General features: G+C 45.3%; 1 protein-coding gene across 1 annotated transcript in view; it reads left to right on the plus strand.

Annotated features, from left to right (window-relative positions):
* Nucleotides 1-17,523, plus strand: part of TMPRSS15 (transmembrane serine protease 15) — a 1,377,509-nt gene that overhangs the window by 1,208,675 nt on the left and 151,311 nt on the right. The window contains exons 20-21 of the mRNA XM_086934040.1: nt 6,707-6,756; nt 6,962-7,136. Of these exons, the coding sequence (XP_086790166.1) occupies nt 6,707-6,756; nt 6,962-7,136 (225 nt within the window). The remainder of the gene's footprint in view (nt 1-6,706; nt 6,757-6,961; nt 7,137-17,523) is intronic.

The following is a 17,523-nucleotide window of genomic DNA, read 5'->3' on the forward strand; positions in this document are numbered from 1 at the left end:
TGTTTTGTCATACTTATTTAATGTATTTGTGTTTTTAAATGCTTTACACACGTCTCGCCTAAGTTACGCCTGCCTGCTCGTAGCAGGCTACCAAGGGTAAAACAAAGGAATAATTTGTTAAGACCTTGACTGACCCTTTTATTGTGTTTCTATTACCTGTGGTAAGTCACTACTTATCGCTACTATCAATCCACTTTTCAACAGTGTCTGTGGTTGGTTTTCCACATTTTTACAGTTGGGCCTGTTATTAACCCTGGCAAAGCACTGCCATTGGCCGTACATGGTGTGTTGTGGCTGACTGCAGGTTGTTGGCATAGTTAGATATGGTAAAAATATTACTTTACTTTAAAAAAAAAAACTGGAAATTCACTAAAAAAACAAAGGCTAACGTGACATTATAGTTAGGTAAGGTAATATCTTACTTTACACTGAAAAATCCTTACACATTTACTGAAAAAAACTAAGATTAAAGTGATGTAATAGTTAAGTGAAAATGTCAGTTTAAGCACGATACATTAAACTACAAGAAGCACTGAAATTAAATTTAGCTATAACTCACACCCTCACAATGCACTGATTGTGACCAGAAATATTACATCACTCTTGACATGTTCTATGACATCATTGATAACATAACTGATGACATCCTAAATCACATATAGGAATTTATTACACATGTCCTTTGCATGTCCCCTGCGATGACCCACCAGACTCTAGCCCACCCCTAGTGGGATTATAATTGAAAAGTTCCTGGCTTTTTCGTGGATCCCCTCCGCATCCAAGGCTTATTGGAACAGGGGGGTCCCTACCCTGACCCTCTATTTGTTTTTTTCTTTTGTATTATTGGACACAGGAATTGAGTTCCAGAGCATTAAAGCGGTTTCAAAACCTCTTTTTAGATGTTGATGGCAGCTAATCAGAGGTTATCTTTTGATCTGCCAGCTGTGCAGTAGTACCACAGCCTGGAATATATATATATACCTTTTGAACCTTAACTTCTTCAAAACTACTGAATTGATTTGCATCAAATCACAAAAAGCATGCATTCTGGATAAAGATCTAGCTTTCTGCCAAGCTTCCTGTAAAATGATGTCACGTCGTGTAATTTCACTGCATTCTCGGCAAAAATACTCTGTTCAAGAGTGGGAACAACACTAGCAACCAGAATGTGAATAATTGTGTTGTTAGTGCTATTTTATTTTTGAAAATGCATCTATAGGTAGGAAAAATGATGCAGGGATGCAGGGATGCATTTCACTCGATGTTATAGCACCAAATAGTAACTACACATAATTTTGCATATGCTCCTGTAATTACTCAAAAATAAATCCTGGAAATATTACTCACACCTAGTTAAATCCAACCCCTGCCAAGCAAAGTATGCACACCACATTTCGTATGACACCACGCCTAAATGGCATGCAATTGCCATTCTTGACTAGAAAAATCTCCTTATTGTTTCCTTAGCTAATAACATGTAGAAATGGTATTTCGAACTAGCAATGAACTGATACATGCCACAGCGCTTCATTACTCCGCATCTCTCAAACTTTGTGAGATACACTCGGGGGTAGATTTACAATAAGTGGCGCATCCCTGCATATTAGCAGGGATCTGCCACTTATTGTGCGCCATGCCTCCACCACCATTGATGCGCCGCATTTACAGTGCGGTGCATCAATGGGGAAAAACGGCACAGATGTGTGACGCATCTGTGCCGTAAAGGCGACGCATTGCTGGAGTTGCGTCGCAAGCGCGACGCAGCTCCAGCAAGGGTCTGGGGGGCCCTATTGTGTTAATGCTGCATCAATCCTTACGCCTGCTTAAAGCAGACGCAGGGTTTTGACGCAGCATGGGCCCCAAAGTGACTATGGGAAATCTTGTAGATTTCACTTAGCCACTTTTAGGAGGCGTTTCTGCGCCGGAACGCCCCCTCCTGCGCAGGAACGCCTCCTTCTGGCGCAGGGCTTTACAACGTGACGCATCTCCCAGATGCGTCCCGTTGTAAGTACCCCGCACCATGGCGCATCTTTTGTGCCACCGCTGAATCACAAAAGTGACGCAACGGCGGCGTAAAAGGGGCGCAAGGGGCTTGTAAATCTGGCCCTAAGTACTTTTTTCTGAGAAAAACAAAAATGTTTGTCAAACTATGAAATATTTATTTTGTTGGATGCTTATTGTCTGGGGATCATTTACTATTGAATTCTGATCTGGTTCTCTTCCTTATCTATGCCCTCTAGTCACCTTAAATATTTTTCAGTCAGCTAACTCGTAAATTGTGAGGCACACCCTCAGTCATTCTTTGTAGCAAGTTGATGTTCTATTCCAATTCAAATTGCCTCTTTCTACAAGTGTTTTATTTAATCTGGAGGCAAGCATTTCTATGTTGAGTAATTATATTTCCACCACCCTTCTTCCAAGCAGAAGTTAAAAAATCTCAAACGATATGTAGCAAAACACTTCTGTGAACTATTTGTAGTCCTCCAATTTTCTAGATCCCTCCTATGCAGGCTTCTAGCCTAAACATTGGCACAGAGTCTGTGCTCCACATACCCCTTCATGACCTCTGGAAGGACGCAGATAGTGGTATTATGGGAGTCCTGATTCTTTTATACCTAGCAGCAGTATTTGACACTATAACTGACTCCTTGTTATTAGACAATCTATGGGCAGTCAAGATCAATTACTCCGACTGCTCAGGCTTTCAGTCTCACTAATCATTTTCCATTTGTGATTCTGGCTTCATTTTCTTCTTCCACTACTCCATTGGACTATGGAGTTCCCTAGGTCTGCTCTCATATTTATCCTAATATCTGCTTCGAGATCCTGACTAATCAAGTCTTCTCTACAGTCCTTTGGCTTCTACATGTACACCAACAATACTAACACATCATTAGGGGAAAGTTTTCCTGGTGTACCATTTCCGCCCATGTACACAGCTGATGGGAGGCTAGTGGTTGAATTTCAACTTGAGCAAACAGAGATAATGATAGGCACACATTTCTGCAAATGTCTGGATTGTTACTATCCTACTGAGCTTGTCAATGCCCTACCCCAGTCCATAATCTTAAACTTCAGTTTTACTCTAGTTTGAATCGAATCCCATGTTTGCCCCCAAATTTCCTCAATAGTCTCTAGTTACGCTTTTTTGCCTTTGGAGATTCTTCCTCAATTAAAGTGGAACATATCTCATCATGTCAACCATAATTGGCTTCAGCCTGGTCTCTGTAAACTCAGGGCTTTCCTTAGCACCTGACTATCTTGCTCCAAAATCAGGCTGCCCAACTTCTTTTGAAGACCTATTGATTTAGTCATGCCAGGTCTTTAAGTGCAGCTCTTCTCCGGCTGGCTCAAAAAGATGTGCCATACGTTCAAGGTATTGATGCATCAATAAATTTATGGAGCAGCTATTTTATTTATTCGGAAAGGTATCACACATACTCACCTGACATCCGGTTCAGTCTTTTGGCCCCACAATACATAGACTATGTTGGTGTCACTGGAACTTTTTTTTCTAGCCCCTTGCATTTGGAGCTCTCATTCTGTCAATGTCTGCACTAGGTCATCAAGCTTCATTTCTAGAAAGCACTTAAAACATGGCTAACTTTCGAGGTACAAGTGCTATAAAAATGAATATCACATTTAAAGGAAACACAAACGATAGGAGCATTGAAAGTGAGCATGATCAGTTTTCAGTCTGCTTGCCTCTGATGTATATTACAAATATAGTCCAGATAATATTCAAAACATTCCCATTCTTTAAAAAAAATTCAAATATGCCCTTGTTGGGAGAAGGCATTTCAATCATATACAGAGTGGGGTTGGAGGCACCTTTCTTTGGAGCAGAGACAACGTCACAAAACTATAGGTCTGCTGCCACCAGCCAGTACTTCTGGCATAGGGTTTGAAAATTTTGTCTCAAAAATTAGATCAGATTAGGTTTTCCCCTCTCTTAGTAGGCACATGATGCACCCTCGGGGAGCACCATATCTGCAGTTTTGGAGTTTGATAAGGGACACCTCAAATTTATTTTAAAATCCCTTTGATGTATTACTGCAATAACAGCCTAGAAAATGTTAACAAAGAGTTCAATTTCTTTGAAAGTAGTAGAGACAAAGGTGTCCTTGGATTAAGGGAGCAACACTTCTAAGAAAAGATCGTTTTAGGTTCTCCCATACCCTAGGGTGCAACTATGGTAAGCTTAGGAAGGATTTATGCACAGTTTTGGAGATCGCCTTGGACAAGGTCAAAGGAAAGGAAGAGATGAAACAGTCACATGAGGATGGATCTTTGGACCTGTTTTGGAGTTTTGTGGCCATACCGTTTGTATGGCAGAGTATTTCTCCCATAATGAGTATCCTCCACTCACCAGACTTAGAGATCTTCACTGACCCAGTGGACCTCTCTCAACATTGGCTGGAACCGCTGTTACAGCTGTTCCTATTAATGTATTAATACTTTGATGGGCAATATCTTCAACATGATGGTACCATCCCACACACTCTGAACATGTTTTTGTATTTTCAAAATCTAATTCCCAAAGTGGGATTGTTTTTTAAAATTCAAATACTGGTGTGGGGGTCGTTATGTAGTTTTCACTGCCCCTTACTGCCAGGTTTTACCCAACGGTGATGGACAGTAGAAATTGACCATTCAACAGACCATTCAAAATTGGGCGGCTGGCCGAATGGCCAAACCTCCTGAAACCCTTACTCTGTTGGACCATTGGAGGAGTATGTCAGCAATGCAGATGGGAGTTGCCTTGGTCACTGATTTACTTACGGTCCTCCTGCCTGCAAATCAGGCAGGTGGACCTTCAGTTTGGGGGAAAGAATACTCCTTTGCAGTTGCGATGAAGTACCCTCTCTGCTAAGCTCTAAATAAGCCCCTTTGGCCTTACACCAAACCGCTTCTGCTGTGTTACTTTATTTCACTGACATTGCGGCTATTATCTTGTGAGACATTCTGGACACAGAGCAGGTTCTTGCTCATCTTCGGTGTGGCTCCTGCTCTCTGCTGAAACAATTCTGGTGGAGAACATCTACCTCACTGATGGGGTCCTTCAGATGCTAGCACGATCAATGTAGAAAAAAAGCTTAATATTTCACACCCACACCCACATCTCAAACCAAGGAGACACAATGTCTCTCCAAAGCCACAGAACCCATCTGTCAGAAACAATAGTGTTCCTATGAACAAATATACCCCAGGAGGAGGACATTGGTCCTAGTTGCTGCTTCTAGAGCTATATATTTAAATGTGTAACTGATGTTGCACCAGCTGTTCTCTAAGGAATGTGGCTAAATCAATCAAACATTTGTGCAATTCCTACAGGTAGTGCCAGGAAGCACAACCATACAGATAGGTAGCCAGGCTCCAACTGACTCATACCCTTAGAACACAAGTGATGCAACAAACATTCCAGGGGCTCGCTCCAACACGAGCCTTAAAGCAATATACAATTACAATATAATACAACATAACACCAATGCTCACACATACTCATCTACTGTGTGCCAAGCTTAATCTTGACATTCACAAGCAATCGATTCCCCCAGTGCCCTGCTATGCACAAGCAATAATAAAAAGGACAGATGAGACAGCAGTCTGGATGTGGCGACAGTGCTTGCTTTCGCTATCAATCTTCATCTTACGCACTGGTCTCAGCAGGGATCTGCTTCCTGCCTTATGACAATACGGTTTACAAAGGAATCCATTGTGGAGTGTCCCTGCTATACCGTGGGTATAGATCAAAACAGTGGTACAGTCGGCGGCGAGCTTCTTGAAATAGGGGCAATTTAGCATAAAACGGATTGGGCGTCCTGGAGGCACTTGGGAAATCACAGGCAGGGGTTTGAATAGACTTGTTTCCGACAATGCACAGAGATTGTTTGAGTGCATTGTTGGAAAGTGCATGTGGGAAGCCTGTTTTATCATTCTTCAAAGCCCAGGGCGCTGCAGTGTGCAGCCCGAAGCTGAACGCGCGCCTGGGCCTGTAATGCAAGCATGCGACCTGCGGGCAGGATAATTGGGGCCTGCCTTAGGTTATGGGGCAAGAGGCTGAAAAGGATGCTTTTGTGAAGTGTAAGAAAGAAAAGAATTTGCCTAAAAGCCTCCCATCTGGCTAGGTGAGAAGTAGCTGAGTCTAGAGTGCTATTCAAAGAAAGAGACATTTCAAACTCACCTGGAATAACATTCATTGATTGGGCAGAGGGAGCACCCACTTGTTTCTGAAAGAGATATAGGACACTCTAGATACTGAAATGAAGAAGATTCTCTAAAAACACTCAAGCTACGGTTAAATTGCAAAGCCAGTCACTCCCTGATATGTGTACTTTTACCAACTGCATTAATGGTTACCGCACGCTTATGCTTATGATCCCCAGCAAATATGAGTTTTATCCACAAATATCAAAGTAGTGGGCATTGAACTTCTTGACAGTCCTCTCATCTCCATGATAAACGCATTTTATTCCTGTTTTACAGTGAATTGTATGTAGCTCTGTACTGTCCGCTTGAAACCTACTACGGAGGTGGTAAGAATTCCTTTGGTTATACTGCCATCTGGTGGACAGACTGCTAAAATGGTCTCCGAAAGCAATCTCTATTCACCTGCAGCAGCATTTAAGTTCAGATCCGCAATCAATAGGCTTATTTAACCACTGGCGAGTCCAAGAAAGCTAACGTATTTTTCTTTGTTTTGCAGAGAACAATGTCTAAATGATTCGGTTATTCATCTTCAGTGCAACAGTCGAGGTTTGTATGTATTTCCAAAGATGAATTATGGTATTATTATTTAACCAAGCGTAAATGACATTTCAGAAAGCGTTTATTTAAAGGCAATTTATTTAATCAAGTGTGATATTGTACAAGACAAAAAACACACAGTCGAGAATCAGCGAAAGCGTAGTTTATAAGTGGAAATTGACTATAATATGCTCTTCATTTTAATTTTCTCTAGCCTGTGGGAAACGCCTTGTGATGAGCAAGGCCCTTTCAAAAATAGTTGGAGGGACTGATGCCAAAATAGGCGCATGGCCCTGGATTGTGTCACTGCACTTCAATGGGAGGCCTGTGTGTGGTGCCACCCTGGTCAGCAACGAATGGCTTGTCTCAGCAGCCCACTGCGTATATGGGTAAGAGTTTTCCATACAAAACTAACATTGTGTCCGCATATTTATTAAAAAAATTATCGATACAGAATTGCGATAAAATGAATGCCTACATGTACCTAGAACAACACATTGTTGTACAAAGCATACAAAGTACACAGGCGAACGTAAAAACCACCCTAGGCCAGATTTGGTTGGAAAATAGAAAACGAAAAACAGATTACGACTGAGGTCATGGCTTAAAGTGAGCGTTTCCCTCTGGGTCTCTGACCCGGCAGTAATTAAACAACTGACATTGAAACTGCTTCCTAAATTCCTGTTTAGGTCGAGCCTATAGCGGCAGTGCGGTGGGATGCAGTATTCAGTATGGAGTGGGAGCTCAGTGGAGGCTCCTCCCACTCTCCGCCCACCTTTTTCATTGGCTTAGTTCCCAAATGCTGCCTTCTGATTGGTTTTAGGCTTCTTAGTCCCTCCTTATGACGGGCATGTCGTCATTTGTATCCTTCCATGGCTATTGCCCCCTTAAGTTCGAGTGTTTCACAGTATGTTTTATTTATACTGTGAGCACTATTTTCTTCCTGTGCCTCCACCTCCCGCAGTCCATGCCTTCTGGCAAGGTTAGTGTATGCTGACTTTGTGTTCTCATTCTGTCGCATTTCAGAAATGTACATCGTTTTAACTGGCAGTGTCATTTTGAATATAGCAGTGTCGCTGTATGTGCTGAGGGCTGTTTTCCAGCTGCTGAAAATTTTATGTGGTGAATTAGTGCATTTTGTGCAATTCACTTTTGCTACCTAGTTACCAACTAATGACTTTATGAATGACTGGAATCCACGTACTGACTCAGTTTGACATTTAGTTAATCAATTTAAGTCTCCGACTGTTGCTATGCGGTTACGTGGTCCGAGTCACTGATTTGATCCGTTGTAGCACCACAGTTACTCTTTTGAGCATGAAACTGCTCCGTTTTGTTCCATCTCCAGATGCTCGGCACTCGTGACGCGCACACAAGTGTTTTTTTGCGCAGTTGCACATTCCTAAGTCATGATTGGCACACACAGGTGTGATTCCGGCTCACCACCTCTCCAATGATGAAACAGAAAATTCCCAAGCACGGTGAGCTGGAAGACAGGGGTGGTGGTGACTGACTTTCATGACTCGCTTCTTCCAGGAAAATCGGCACCCAGGTGTCAGCGCAGCTTCGCAAGCAAAAAAAACTGAAGTTTGCACATAGTGTGTAGGGTCGTAATGCATTCTGGTTTGAGTATTTTCAGACAGGCTGACATGCTGGCTGCCGTTTTGCTTCTTTAGAACCCAGATCATAAACAAAACAACCCACAGTAGAAACTGATGAGTCACAAACACTGAATTTATTTTTATTTATTTATTTATTTTTAGAGTTTTCTATAGCGCGAACTTGAACCGATTAGGTTATCAGAGCGCTTTACATAGCACCAGTTCCGTTACATGTTATCACAGCACTTTACATAGAATCAGTTACGTTATACATTTCAGGAGCTTGAACCGATTAGGTTATCAAAGCGCTTTACATAGCACCAGTTCCGTTACATGTTATCAAAGCACTTTACATAGAATCAGTTACGTTACACATTACAGAAACACATTTCTTTTTGTTCTAGTGAATAGGGTTATCTCTTCACGCGGGGGAAGAGATACACCTGGCTATATTCCAACAGTCACACAGGCGACTAGTCATTAAAGCTATAACTCTAAACACAGGGAGGGGATACACATGGATACAATCTAAAAATCACATAGGATACTAGTCATTAGAGTTATCTTCTATCTACACAGGAGGGATATGACTGGAAACACTCTAAGGGTCACATAGGGGTGGTAGAGAGTACAAAGGTCCACTGCAGACACTAGTGGTATATGGTGCAAGGTCTAAAGCAAATACCATTGATTAGAGTTATTACAATAAGTCAAAGAGCAGAGTTCCAAAAGTGTGGATGCAGTCACAGAACGAGGAGGATGGGAGGGATGTAAGGGTATGGAGAGAAGGGGAAGCGGAAAAGGGAGGGAACATTTGAGGATCATCCGCGGGAACAGGGTTAACGGACGAGGGAATGGGAGGAGGGCTAGAGTCCAGCGAAACTGTCCGAAAGCAGCAGCAAATTGATGGTCAGGACAAAACAAAAAGTCAAGAAGTCCAGGAGTGAAGGTGGGAGATGAAGCTGGAGGCCAGCCGCAGGCGCGTCACCATCTTGGAGAGCTTGCAGTCAGCCGTCTCGGTGGGGGAGAGAGTGCGCCAGGTGGTGAGGACCATGTTGACGCTGTTGGTACGGTCACGAGTTGGCCATGGGGCGCTGCACGGCTGCCGGTGGGTTGTGTCTGGATTCACCCGCAAGCAGTGTGGACTCCAGGAGCAGCGGCACATTCAGAACACTGGTGCCATGCGGGGGGGGGAGGGGTGAGTGGTCTGGAGATCCGGCCCGTGTTGCAGGGCCACAGGGCATTCCAGCACTGGCAGTGGCCCCAAACTGGCAGCAGGTCGGGAGGCAGGCCAAAAGTCCAAGAGAGGGCCACAGGATTAGCAGGAGGCCGGGGAGAAGTTGGGCCGAGCCAATGGAAGCGGCGATCGCCATCCAAACGTCGCAGCCAGCCGCCATCTTAGAGTCAGGCAGGCGCTGGGAGGATTCCCTCGGTGGGGGTCTCTTCCGAAGTGAAGCTAGTGGAGATTATGCCAGCTGCTGTGGCGAGAGTCTCGACAAGCCGGGGTAGCGCAGGACGAAATCCTACCTCCCAGCGGCAGCTGCAGTCAGCGGAGTCCACGGCGCCGTGCCGCCCGCCATCTTGAGCGCCTCCGCCCTCTCCTCCTTCACCTCGGGAAATCGAGCCTGTCTGCCAACCTCGGAGCGGTCGCTGCTTCTCCGCACCTGCCCCACTCGCTCCGCTTCGTGCTTATTCAAATAAACCTTATAGGTTGCCGCTCGTAGACAGAAATGTTATTCCGAGGAAAGTCGAGGCAGTGTGTTGTTTCGAGGTCTTGAAACGGGTGATGGTCCAGCTAGGCAATGCCAGGAGAAAGATGTAGATTCACTCTTTAATGGACTTGTGCTCCACTGAGACCTTCTCTCACAGGACCATGACAGACGAGGAGGAAACCTTTGAAGAAGTGATCAGTCCTCTATAGTACTTCAAAGCACAGACGCTCCGGAACTTCCTTCACTTCTCAAGGCACGCACCCCTGTCCTTCATGGGAAGCGTGCAGACAGACGCCGAGCCTGGCGTCAATGTTAGAACTGGCTATTTCTGGTAGGCTATGGCTGACGCCAAAGCCAGGCAGAAACCACCAATCTAGTCAGGGCAAGGAAGTCACACGCCAAGATAACCCCTGCTCACCCCCTTGGTAGCTTGGCACGAGCAGTCTAGGCTAAACTCGGAGGCAATGTGTAAAGCATTTGCGTCAGCGCACAATAGCAACTAACAGACGGTCGAATGCTCAGCGAGCCAGGACTTCTGCACCCTCCACTAGGAGCGGTACTGCCCAACACTAGGACCGCCGGAGTTCTGGTTACAGACACTCCCCGTCCTCTAGACACAGGAAGATCCTCCTCAAATGACCTATGTACAGCTTAGGCCCCTGACCTGGCGCTCCCTTAGGGAACCCTCCAGGCCCTGAGATAGGGTTTCAGGCCAACGAGGCCCATGGTGCAGCAGGTGCTTTGGCACATGGACCCAGAGTTCAGAGGGACATACTCAACTCTGATTATTGCTGTATTTTACAATTCAAACAACAACGAGGGTGCTATTTCCTTCCTTGCTGTAGGGCTACGCTACTTCATGAATCCTCTGACAGGAAGCCACTAGGTTATTTAAAAAGAAATCAAATGCACCTCTTGAAACGTGAAACCCTGCCATTGTTGGTTTGTGGAGAGTCATATCTCCACTCCACTTTCCCCTTGCTGAGCATCCAACAGTGATAGTTTGTTGGGCCCGTTTGAAGGGTCACACGTTGAACGTCAATGTAAACCTCTTGTATGAATTACTCCTTACCCTATGAACGAGACATCTCACATGTACTCGGCCCGTGGATCCTTTTTCCCTGGAAAATAACAAGGGATTTTTTGTTAATGAGTCTGAACCTCTCCTGCACTGTGATTCTACTTCCGAAGGGAAAAACAAGGGAACCCTACTCCCTGAGGAACACAGGTGTGTACTATATATAGGAAACAATGGTTCCACTGGAACTATTGTTTCCTATGTGTGATTCTACTTCCAGCGTGTCCTCCGCTCTCAGCCGAACAGAATCTTTTAATACCAAAGTTAAGATGATTGGCTTATTTTTGTCAATGTGGTGACTATTTTAAAGCTAGAGAGCCGACTCCATCTGCTGCCGAAATATACGTTTTCCAAGGCATGTACCGAATGTTGCTTTGTACTGCGTTTTTCTCATATGCACCCTACAGTACCTTTCTGGAGATGAACATTTCTTTCATTAGGTACCATAGGATCCTCATTTCTTTCTCCAAGAATGTTATGTTGTTCTCATCATATTGCCTATCACACAATTCTAATCATCTCTCGCTCTTTACTTATTTTCAAACTCTGAGTAGCCTGTGAATGTACTCGGGCAATGAAACAGTGCTGAGCAGCTTGAGAGCTCTAAAGTAAGTCTCCCTCCATTTTTTTTCAGGGTTTCAAAATCTTAGGAATACATTGTAGTCTTTTATTTTTTGGATGTCCTGTTTTCAAGCACCAGGGCACCAGGATAATACTCCTGCTCACACGGCCTAGGCCCGGTAAATGCAGCGATTGGGTACTGCAGTGCTTAAAACACTTTACTTACTGTAACTGCTGACTGCAGGACTTTGTCTTCCAGCGTTCAGGTTGGTTGAATTAGTTCTTTCCTGCAAGGAATCTGTGTATGGTGTTGCACACGTGCATATTTCATCGTATGCTAGATACATATGATCCTAGCACATCCATGTTTTTTGAGGTGCACCAGTTAATCTATCTAGTAGTTATGAAGTTTTTTGTACAACTTTGATACAGGTTTCACAGTGGGTTAACTATACGGGGAAGTGCAAAAGCAGAAGTAATTTTTAGGTCGAGCATTTAAGACCTCTTCTATATAATTTAGTATATACTTATATGTGTATGTACTTTGCGGGCTCTGGAGATCAGCCCTTGGACTTATCTACTTCCGTGTAGGGACTTTTCTTTTCCGTTCAACTGCCTCTATTTAACTGTCTTGATAGAAAACGACCAGTAGAGGTCGAAAAATACCAGAATTGCTTTCTGCTTGTTCAACTGCCTCTATTTAACTGTATTGATAGAAAACGACCAATAGAGGTCAGTAAAGTACCAGAACTGCTTTCTGCTGAGGGACTTTCTTTTTTTTATTTTCTGGCAACCACCTGTATTTAACTTTTTTGATAAAAAAACAACCAGCAGAGGGCAGTAGAATACCAGAATAACTTTAGCATTCTCTAGATCCCAGTCCATAGAAATTGTCTTCCACGAGCACCCATAGACAATATTATGTTTTTCAAATATTGTATTTTCAGTGATATGATCACTGAAGTCCCTTATTTTATAATAAAATCAGAGTATTGGTCTATACCATTTCCAGCTGAAAGGCAATATTTCTCTCCATTTGTTCCCATACCCGGCGTGTCACGCAGTTTGGTGCTTATTTTCCCTCCATGTTAAAGAACAGTATATCTTTCAGCACCCAGGCTAATATGCTGCATAGCGAAATGCATATAAGGTCCCAAAGGCGAGCCCTATTGCATCTCAAGTGCTTATTTTAAGTTTGCAGGCAAAATCAATGAAAATTTGCTGAACAATGACAATAAATACCATTAAGGCAATCCGTGGAAGGGATTCCGTCCTGGTTACTTCACACGTTTTACTTCACCTCGCATTCCCTAAGAGTGTTTCCTTTGGCCAGGGTGCTGGGTGTCTGCATTATCTTTTCATGCAGCATATTCATCTTGTGTCTACTATGAAGTAGATCGCCTGTAGGTGTCCATGTAAGTTCAAGTTATAGGTAGGTGCTCCTAAGAGGCCACTGTAGGAGAGTAGGGTCTGCTATCCTATGGTCACCCCAAATTTTTGCTTTTTGCTTCACTGGTTTATGACTTAATGTGGCTGTGGGCCTGCTAATCAGACCCACAGCCTGCTGTTCTCTCTCTAAATTATTGCCAATGCACTTTAGGTGCATTACGAATTGGAACTGGTTCACCTTATTGGCCCCTGTAACAGTGTACCCTAGGTACCCAGGGCATAGGTGTTTCCAAGGCCTACCAGGGGCTGCAGCATGTGTTATGCCACCCCTGGCCTGGCCTCCATATTTGGCACAACTGGCTGATCACTCAGCTGGGGTAAGTTGGTGTAATCACCTCTTACTTAGGTACAGTATGCCTGTGCCTAACCCTAAACTGGACACATATGTTCCTGTCAGCCACTCCTATGGAAGGCCTCATCAATCCTGGAGGCAGAGTGCTTGGAAAGATGTGACATGGTGCTCTAGCATGAGCTGAGCCCGTCTGCAGCTGTCGGGAACTACTCCCTAAGCTGTTCCGGGATATTGCCATACCATATACTCTTAAGTGCATTATAATCCTCGCGGTTATGTGCTATCTTTGGTTTGGCTTTATCAAAACATGTCGAGTAAGGTGTCATACGAATTGGAATACTATCCCCTCAACAGTTCTGTCGACGGGGATAGCATTCCACCCTTCTAGAGGGACACGACATGTGTGTAGCCTTAACCCCGGTTAAAGTTAACCAGAGCCTCAGCATCACAAAATGGATACTGCCACCACAGACACGAGTCTGGCCTCCTGCTGCTGACCGAAACTCGGCAGATGGTGGCCTGGACAAAGGGTTTCCTGCCTTGGGAGGTCGAGCACCACCCCAGACAGGGTTTTGTGTATTGGGTAGGACAGGGCTGAATAGAATCAGACATGCCCGGGGCACACAATGTGTCACCGTGCATAGGCCAGTCCAAACCGGTCCTGGGACTTTCCAGTCCCAGGGCTGGCGAGGAGCTGGACAAAGGAAAGGGGGTGTAACCGCCCCCCTTCCTGGTTCCTCCCAGAGGAGGGACCTAGTAGGTGATCCACCCCTCAGATTGGGAATAAGAGTGGGAGCAGTGCCATTGCACAGCAGATCATCCTAAATCAACTTGAAACTAAGAAGACGACTGGACTTCGACATTCTGCTGCTCAGAAGACTGAAGAGAATCTCCCTTGTGGCCTAGGAGTGGCCACCCTGTGAAAGCAGGTAACAACCAGCGAATCGACGTCTGCTTTGCCGCCGCCTCCCGCCTCCCGCCGGAGCCCAGAGCCCAACAAGAACCAGACTCCCAGACCTCTCAGAGCCCGATCCACAGTCCCTGCAAAGAAGGGACCCATGGAGGCACCGAGTGACGTGGGACCGGACCTCTTGGAAGACACTCGAAAAGCTGACTGCGCAGCTTCTGAGGCATCCTCGATGTTGTGCTTTGGGGACTGAAAACCCCCACTACCGAGCAGCTCTTGCACCGAAGATCAGCCCTCTAGCATCTCCACGATCTGCGTGGGGCCCTTTTGCATTGTGCCACTCGACGCGCCATCCCGGCCACTAGCCACATGGTCAGCGGCCATCTTGGCAATGAAACCGACAATTTACACAGCAGGTCTGGTTGCTCCAGACCTACCCAAGCTCCTGTGAAAAGGAGCACTCGCTCTGACCTTGCTGGTCCGAGTGTTAAGCATCTTTTGATTCCTGAGTGGCTTGCATTAGCCAAGGCCTGTTTGCTCCGATCAAGTTGCCGACACTGCCAACAGCGAGAAATCTGCGTGGGACAGCTCATGACCGACTCCTGGACAACCTCGACCCCCGGTGTCCACGTGGCTGCAGAGAGAAGCTACCCAACAATGCCTGTTTGCACCCGACATCGCCTGGTTCCAATCTGGTTCCACGGTAGTCACTGGCTAGTGACTTTGAACATTGTCCCCTCTGCTTTCAGGTCTTCACATCTTCAGATCCATCCTTGGATCCACCGGAACTCTTCACATCGAGCCGCCTGCAGCATCCTCAGCTCCAAGCACCATCGACCAGCGTGACGAAACCCGACACTACTGCGACCCTGTGCACCCGCTTCCTGTGGGTGAGGGAACTCAGCTCCGCCGGTGTTCCTACACTGGTACACATCTCAAGGGCCTGTGTCTTAAGTTTCAGCTCCGTAGGTCACTCGGAAGGTTCCTAACTTTCTAACTTTGTACTTTTTACGCACCATAGACTTTACATTGGAAAGTGCGTGCACTTTGAACACTGCACCCGAGTCCCGCGGGCCTTTCCCGACTTAGTCACTGCTAGTCTCGAATAGCTCCAGCGATTCCCAAGGCCCTAGGCCTGTTCCCTTTCCGTTTGGTATCTCTTATACCACTTTCTTAGTATATGGTTTAGGTGGCCCCTAGGGCTCATCCATATTGTGCAACTTTTTTGTATTTTAAACTGTCTTGTGATTTAACGCTTGTGCTTCTGTGCTCATAAAGAGTCCAGGGGATTTTATAGTTAATAAATCAATATATATTTTCAATATATATCTGTGTGGTGTCCCTTTAATTTGGTATTCAAGGGGGTTGTGTATGTTATTACAGCTGGCTTCACATGCCTTTCAGAGTTTAGCCTAAGACTGCTTTGTCCACGTTACCACTAGGATAACTGGTCTACAAGGTTGAATTACAACCATCATCATAAGGGTTGCTTGGCATGGTACAAAGTGATCACTAAGAATTAGTAAGCATTATATACCAGGCCAACTTCTCACATTGGTGAGCAGCGGATTGGGATCTGAGCTTGCTGTTGTTTTACCATTACAACCTTTGAGATTATCATTTGAAAGATCATACAGGTACCCGCTAGGTACATATAAAACAAGACTAGTATACTTAAGTTCTACTGAACTTAGTTGTTGTAGAGCAAAGGGAGTAGCACACCCTGACTACAACTACTAGATAGGTTTAGTAGGTAAACACCAGTGTAGGTAGATTGCAACACATCCACCCACACTAGAGCAATGTCTGGAGCAGAGGATTCCACTGGGAACATCCCTGTTGAGAGTGACCCTCCAAGGGCACCATCCAAATTTGCTATTGTTTCCTTTAAGGAATTAAGACAGCTTTGTGTCTTAAGGGGTCTGAGGACAGGGCCTACCCCTACCACAGACCACCTTAGAGAGATCTTGGATCAGTCTGAGGCTCTAAAGACCTCTAAGGCAAACCCCACAGGGGATGCTGAAGGAGGCCATCCTTCAGAGGATGACACTGTAGACACCCATGTCCCTATCATTCTGGTAGATGAGGAAGCCCCCATCACTGGAGCTCCTCAGGTAGATGAGGAGGAAGAGGAAGAAGAGACAGAGGGGGGAAGCAGTGAGTCAGATGATGACAGAAATAGTCAGGTGCTGGTCAGTAGACTGAACCAGGCTAACTTAAGCCTATTTGGGACTGAATCAGGTAACAACCCATTCAGACCCCCAGGTGGACTTAACCAGAAGCCTAGGAGGAGGAGGACTCACTCAGGTGACTCCAACAACTCCCATGCTTCTAGAGGTTCTCATGGTCACTCCAGGAAGGAGATGACTAGCCCTCAGAGAAGGGAACATGAGGCCAAGATGAGAGAGGCTGAGCTTAGGATTCAGAGGCTGGAATTAGAGGTTGCCCTGGCCCAGGAGTAACTTGCTAGAGCAAGACAGCCTAGAGAGGGTGGGGTAATAGAACCCACTGGTGGCAGCAATATCCACAAGGATAAAGACAGGTCTTTTGATAACAGAAACCTGAGTAAGATTGTGCCCCCCTACAAAGTTGGGGATGTTATCCATAAATTGATTACTGTAATGGAGAGAGCCTGCAGAGTACAGCAGATCCCTCAGGAGCAGTGGGCAGCAATCTTGTGGCTCTCCTTTGAAGGTAGAGGCCGAGACAGTTTCCTCACAGTTAGTGTTGGGGATTCTAGAAACTACCTGGTCCTGAAGAGTGCTCTGATTGATGGGTTAGGCGTAAACACTGAACAGTACAGGTTAATGTTCAGAGATACCCAGAAGACACAGACTCAATACTGGTCTGAATTTGTTGAGTGTGCCACTAAGGCTCTGGAGGGATGGTTGCTGGGAAGCAAGGTTACAGACTATGAAGGATTGTATAATTTGCTGATGAGAGAACACATTTTAAATAATTGTCAGAACCAGCATTTGCATCAACATTTGGTTGACTCAGATTTGACCTCTCCCCAAGTATTGGGAAAGAGGGCAGATAAATGGGTAAGAACCAGAGTTAAGCAAAAGAACCAGAACCACAACCAGGGTGGTGACCAGAAGAAAACAGACCAGAAGGGTGGGGAGCAGAAATCTAAAGACCAGAAGTCTTCAACAGGGCCCCAAACTGAGACAGAG

The sequence above is a fragment of the Lissotriton vulgaris genome, chromosome 8 (genome assembly GCF_964263255.1).
Source record: "Lissotriton vulgaris chromosome 8, aLisVul1.2, whole genome shotgun sequence".
Taxonomy (NCBI): domain Eukaryota; kingdom Metazoa; phylum Chordata; class Amphibia; order Caudata; family Salamandridae; genus Lissotriton; species Lissotriton vulgaris.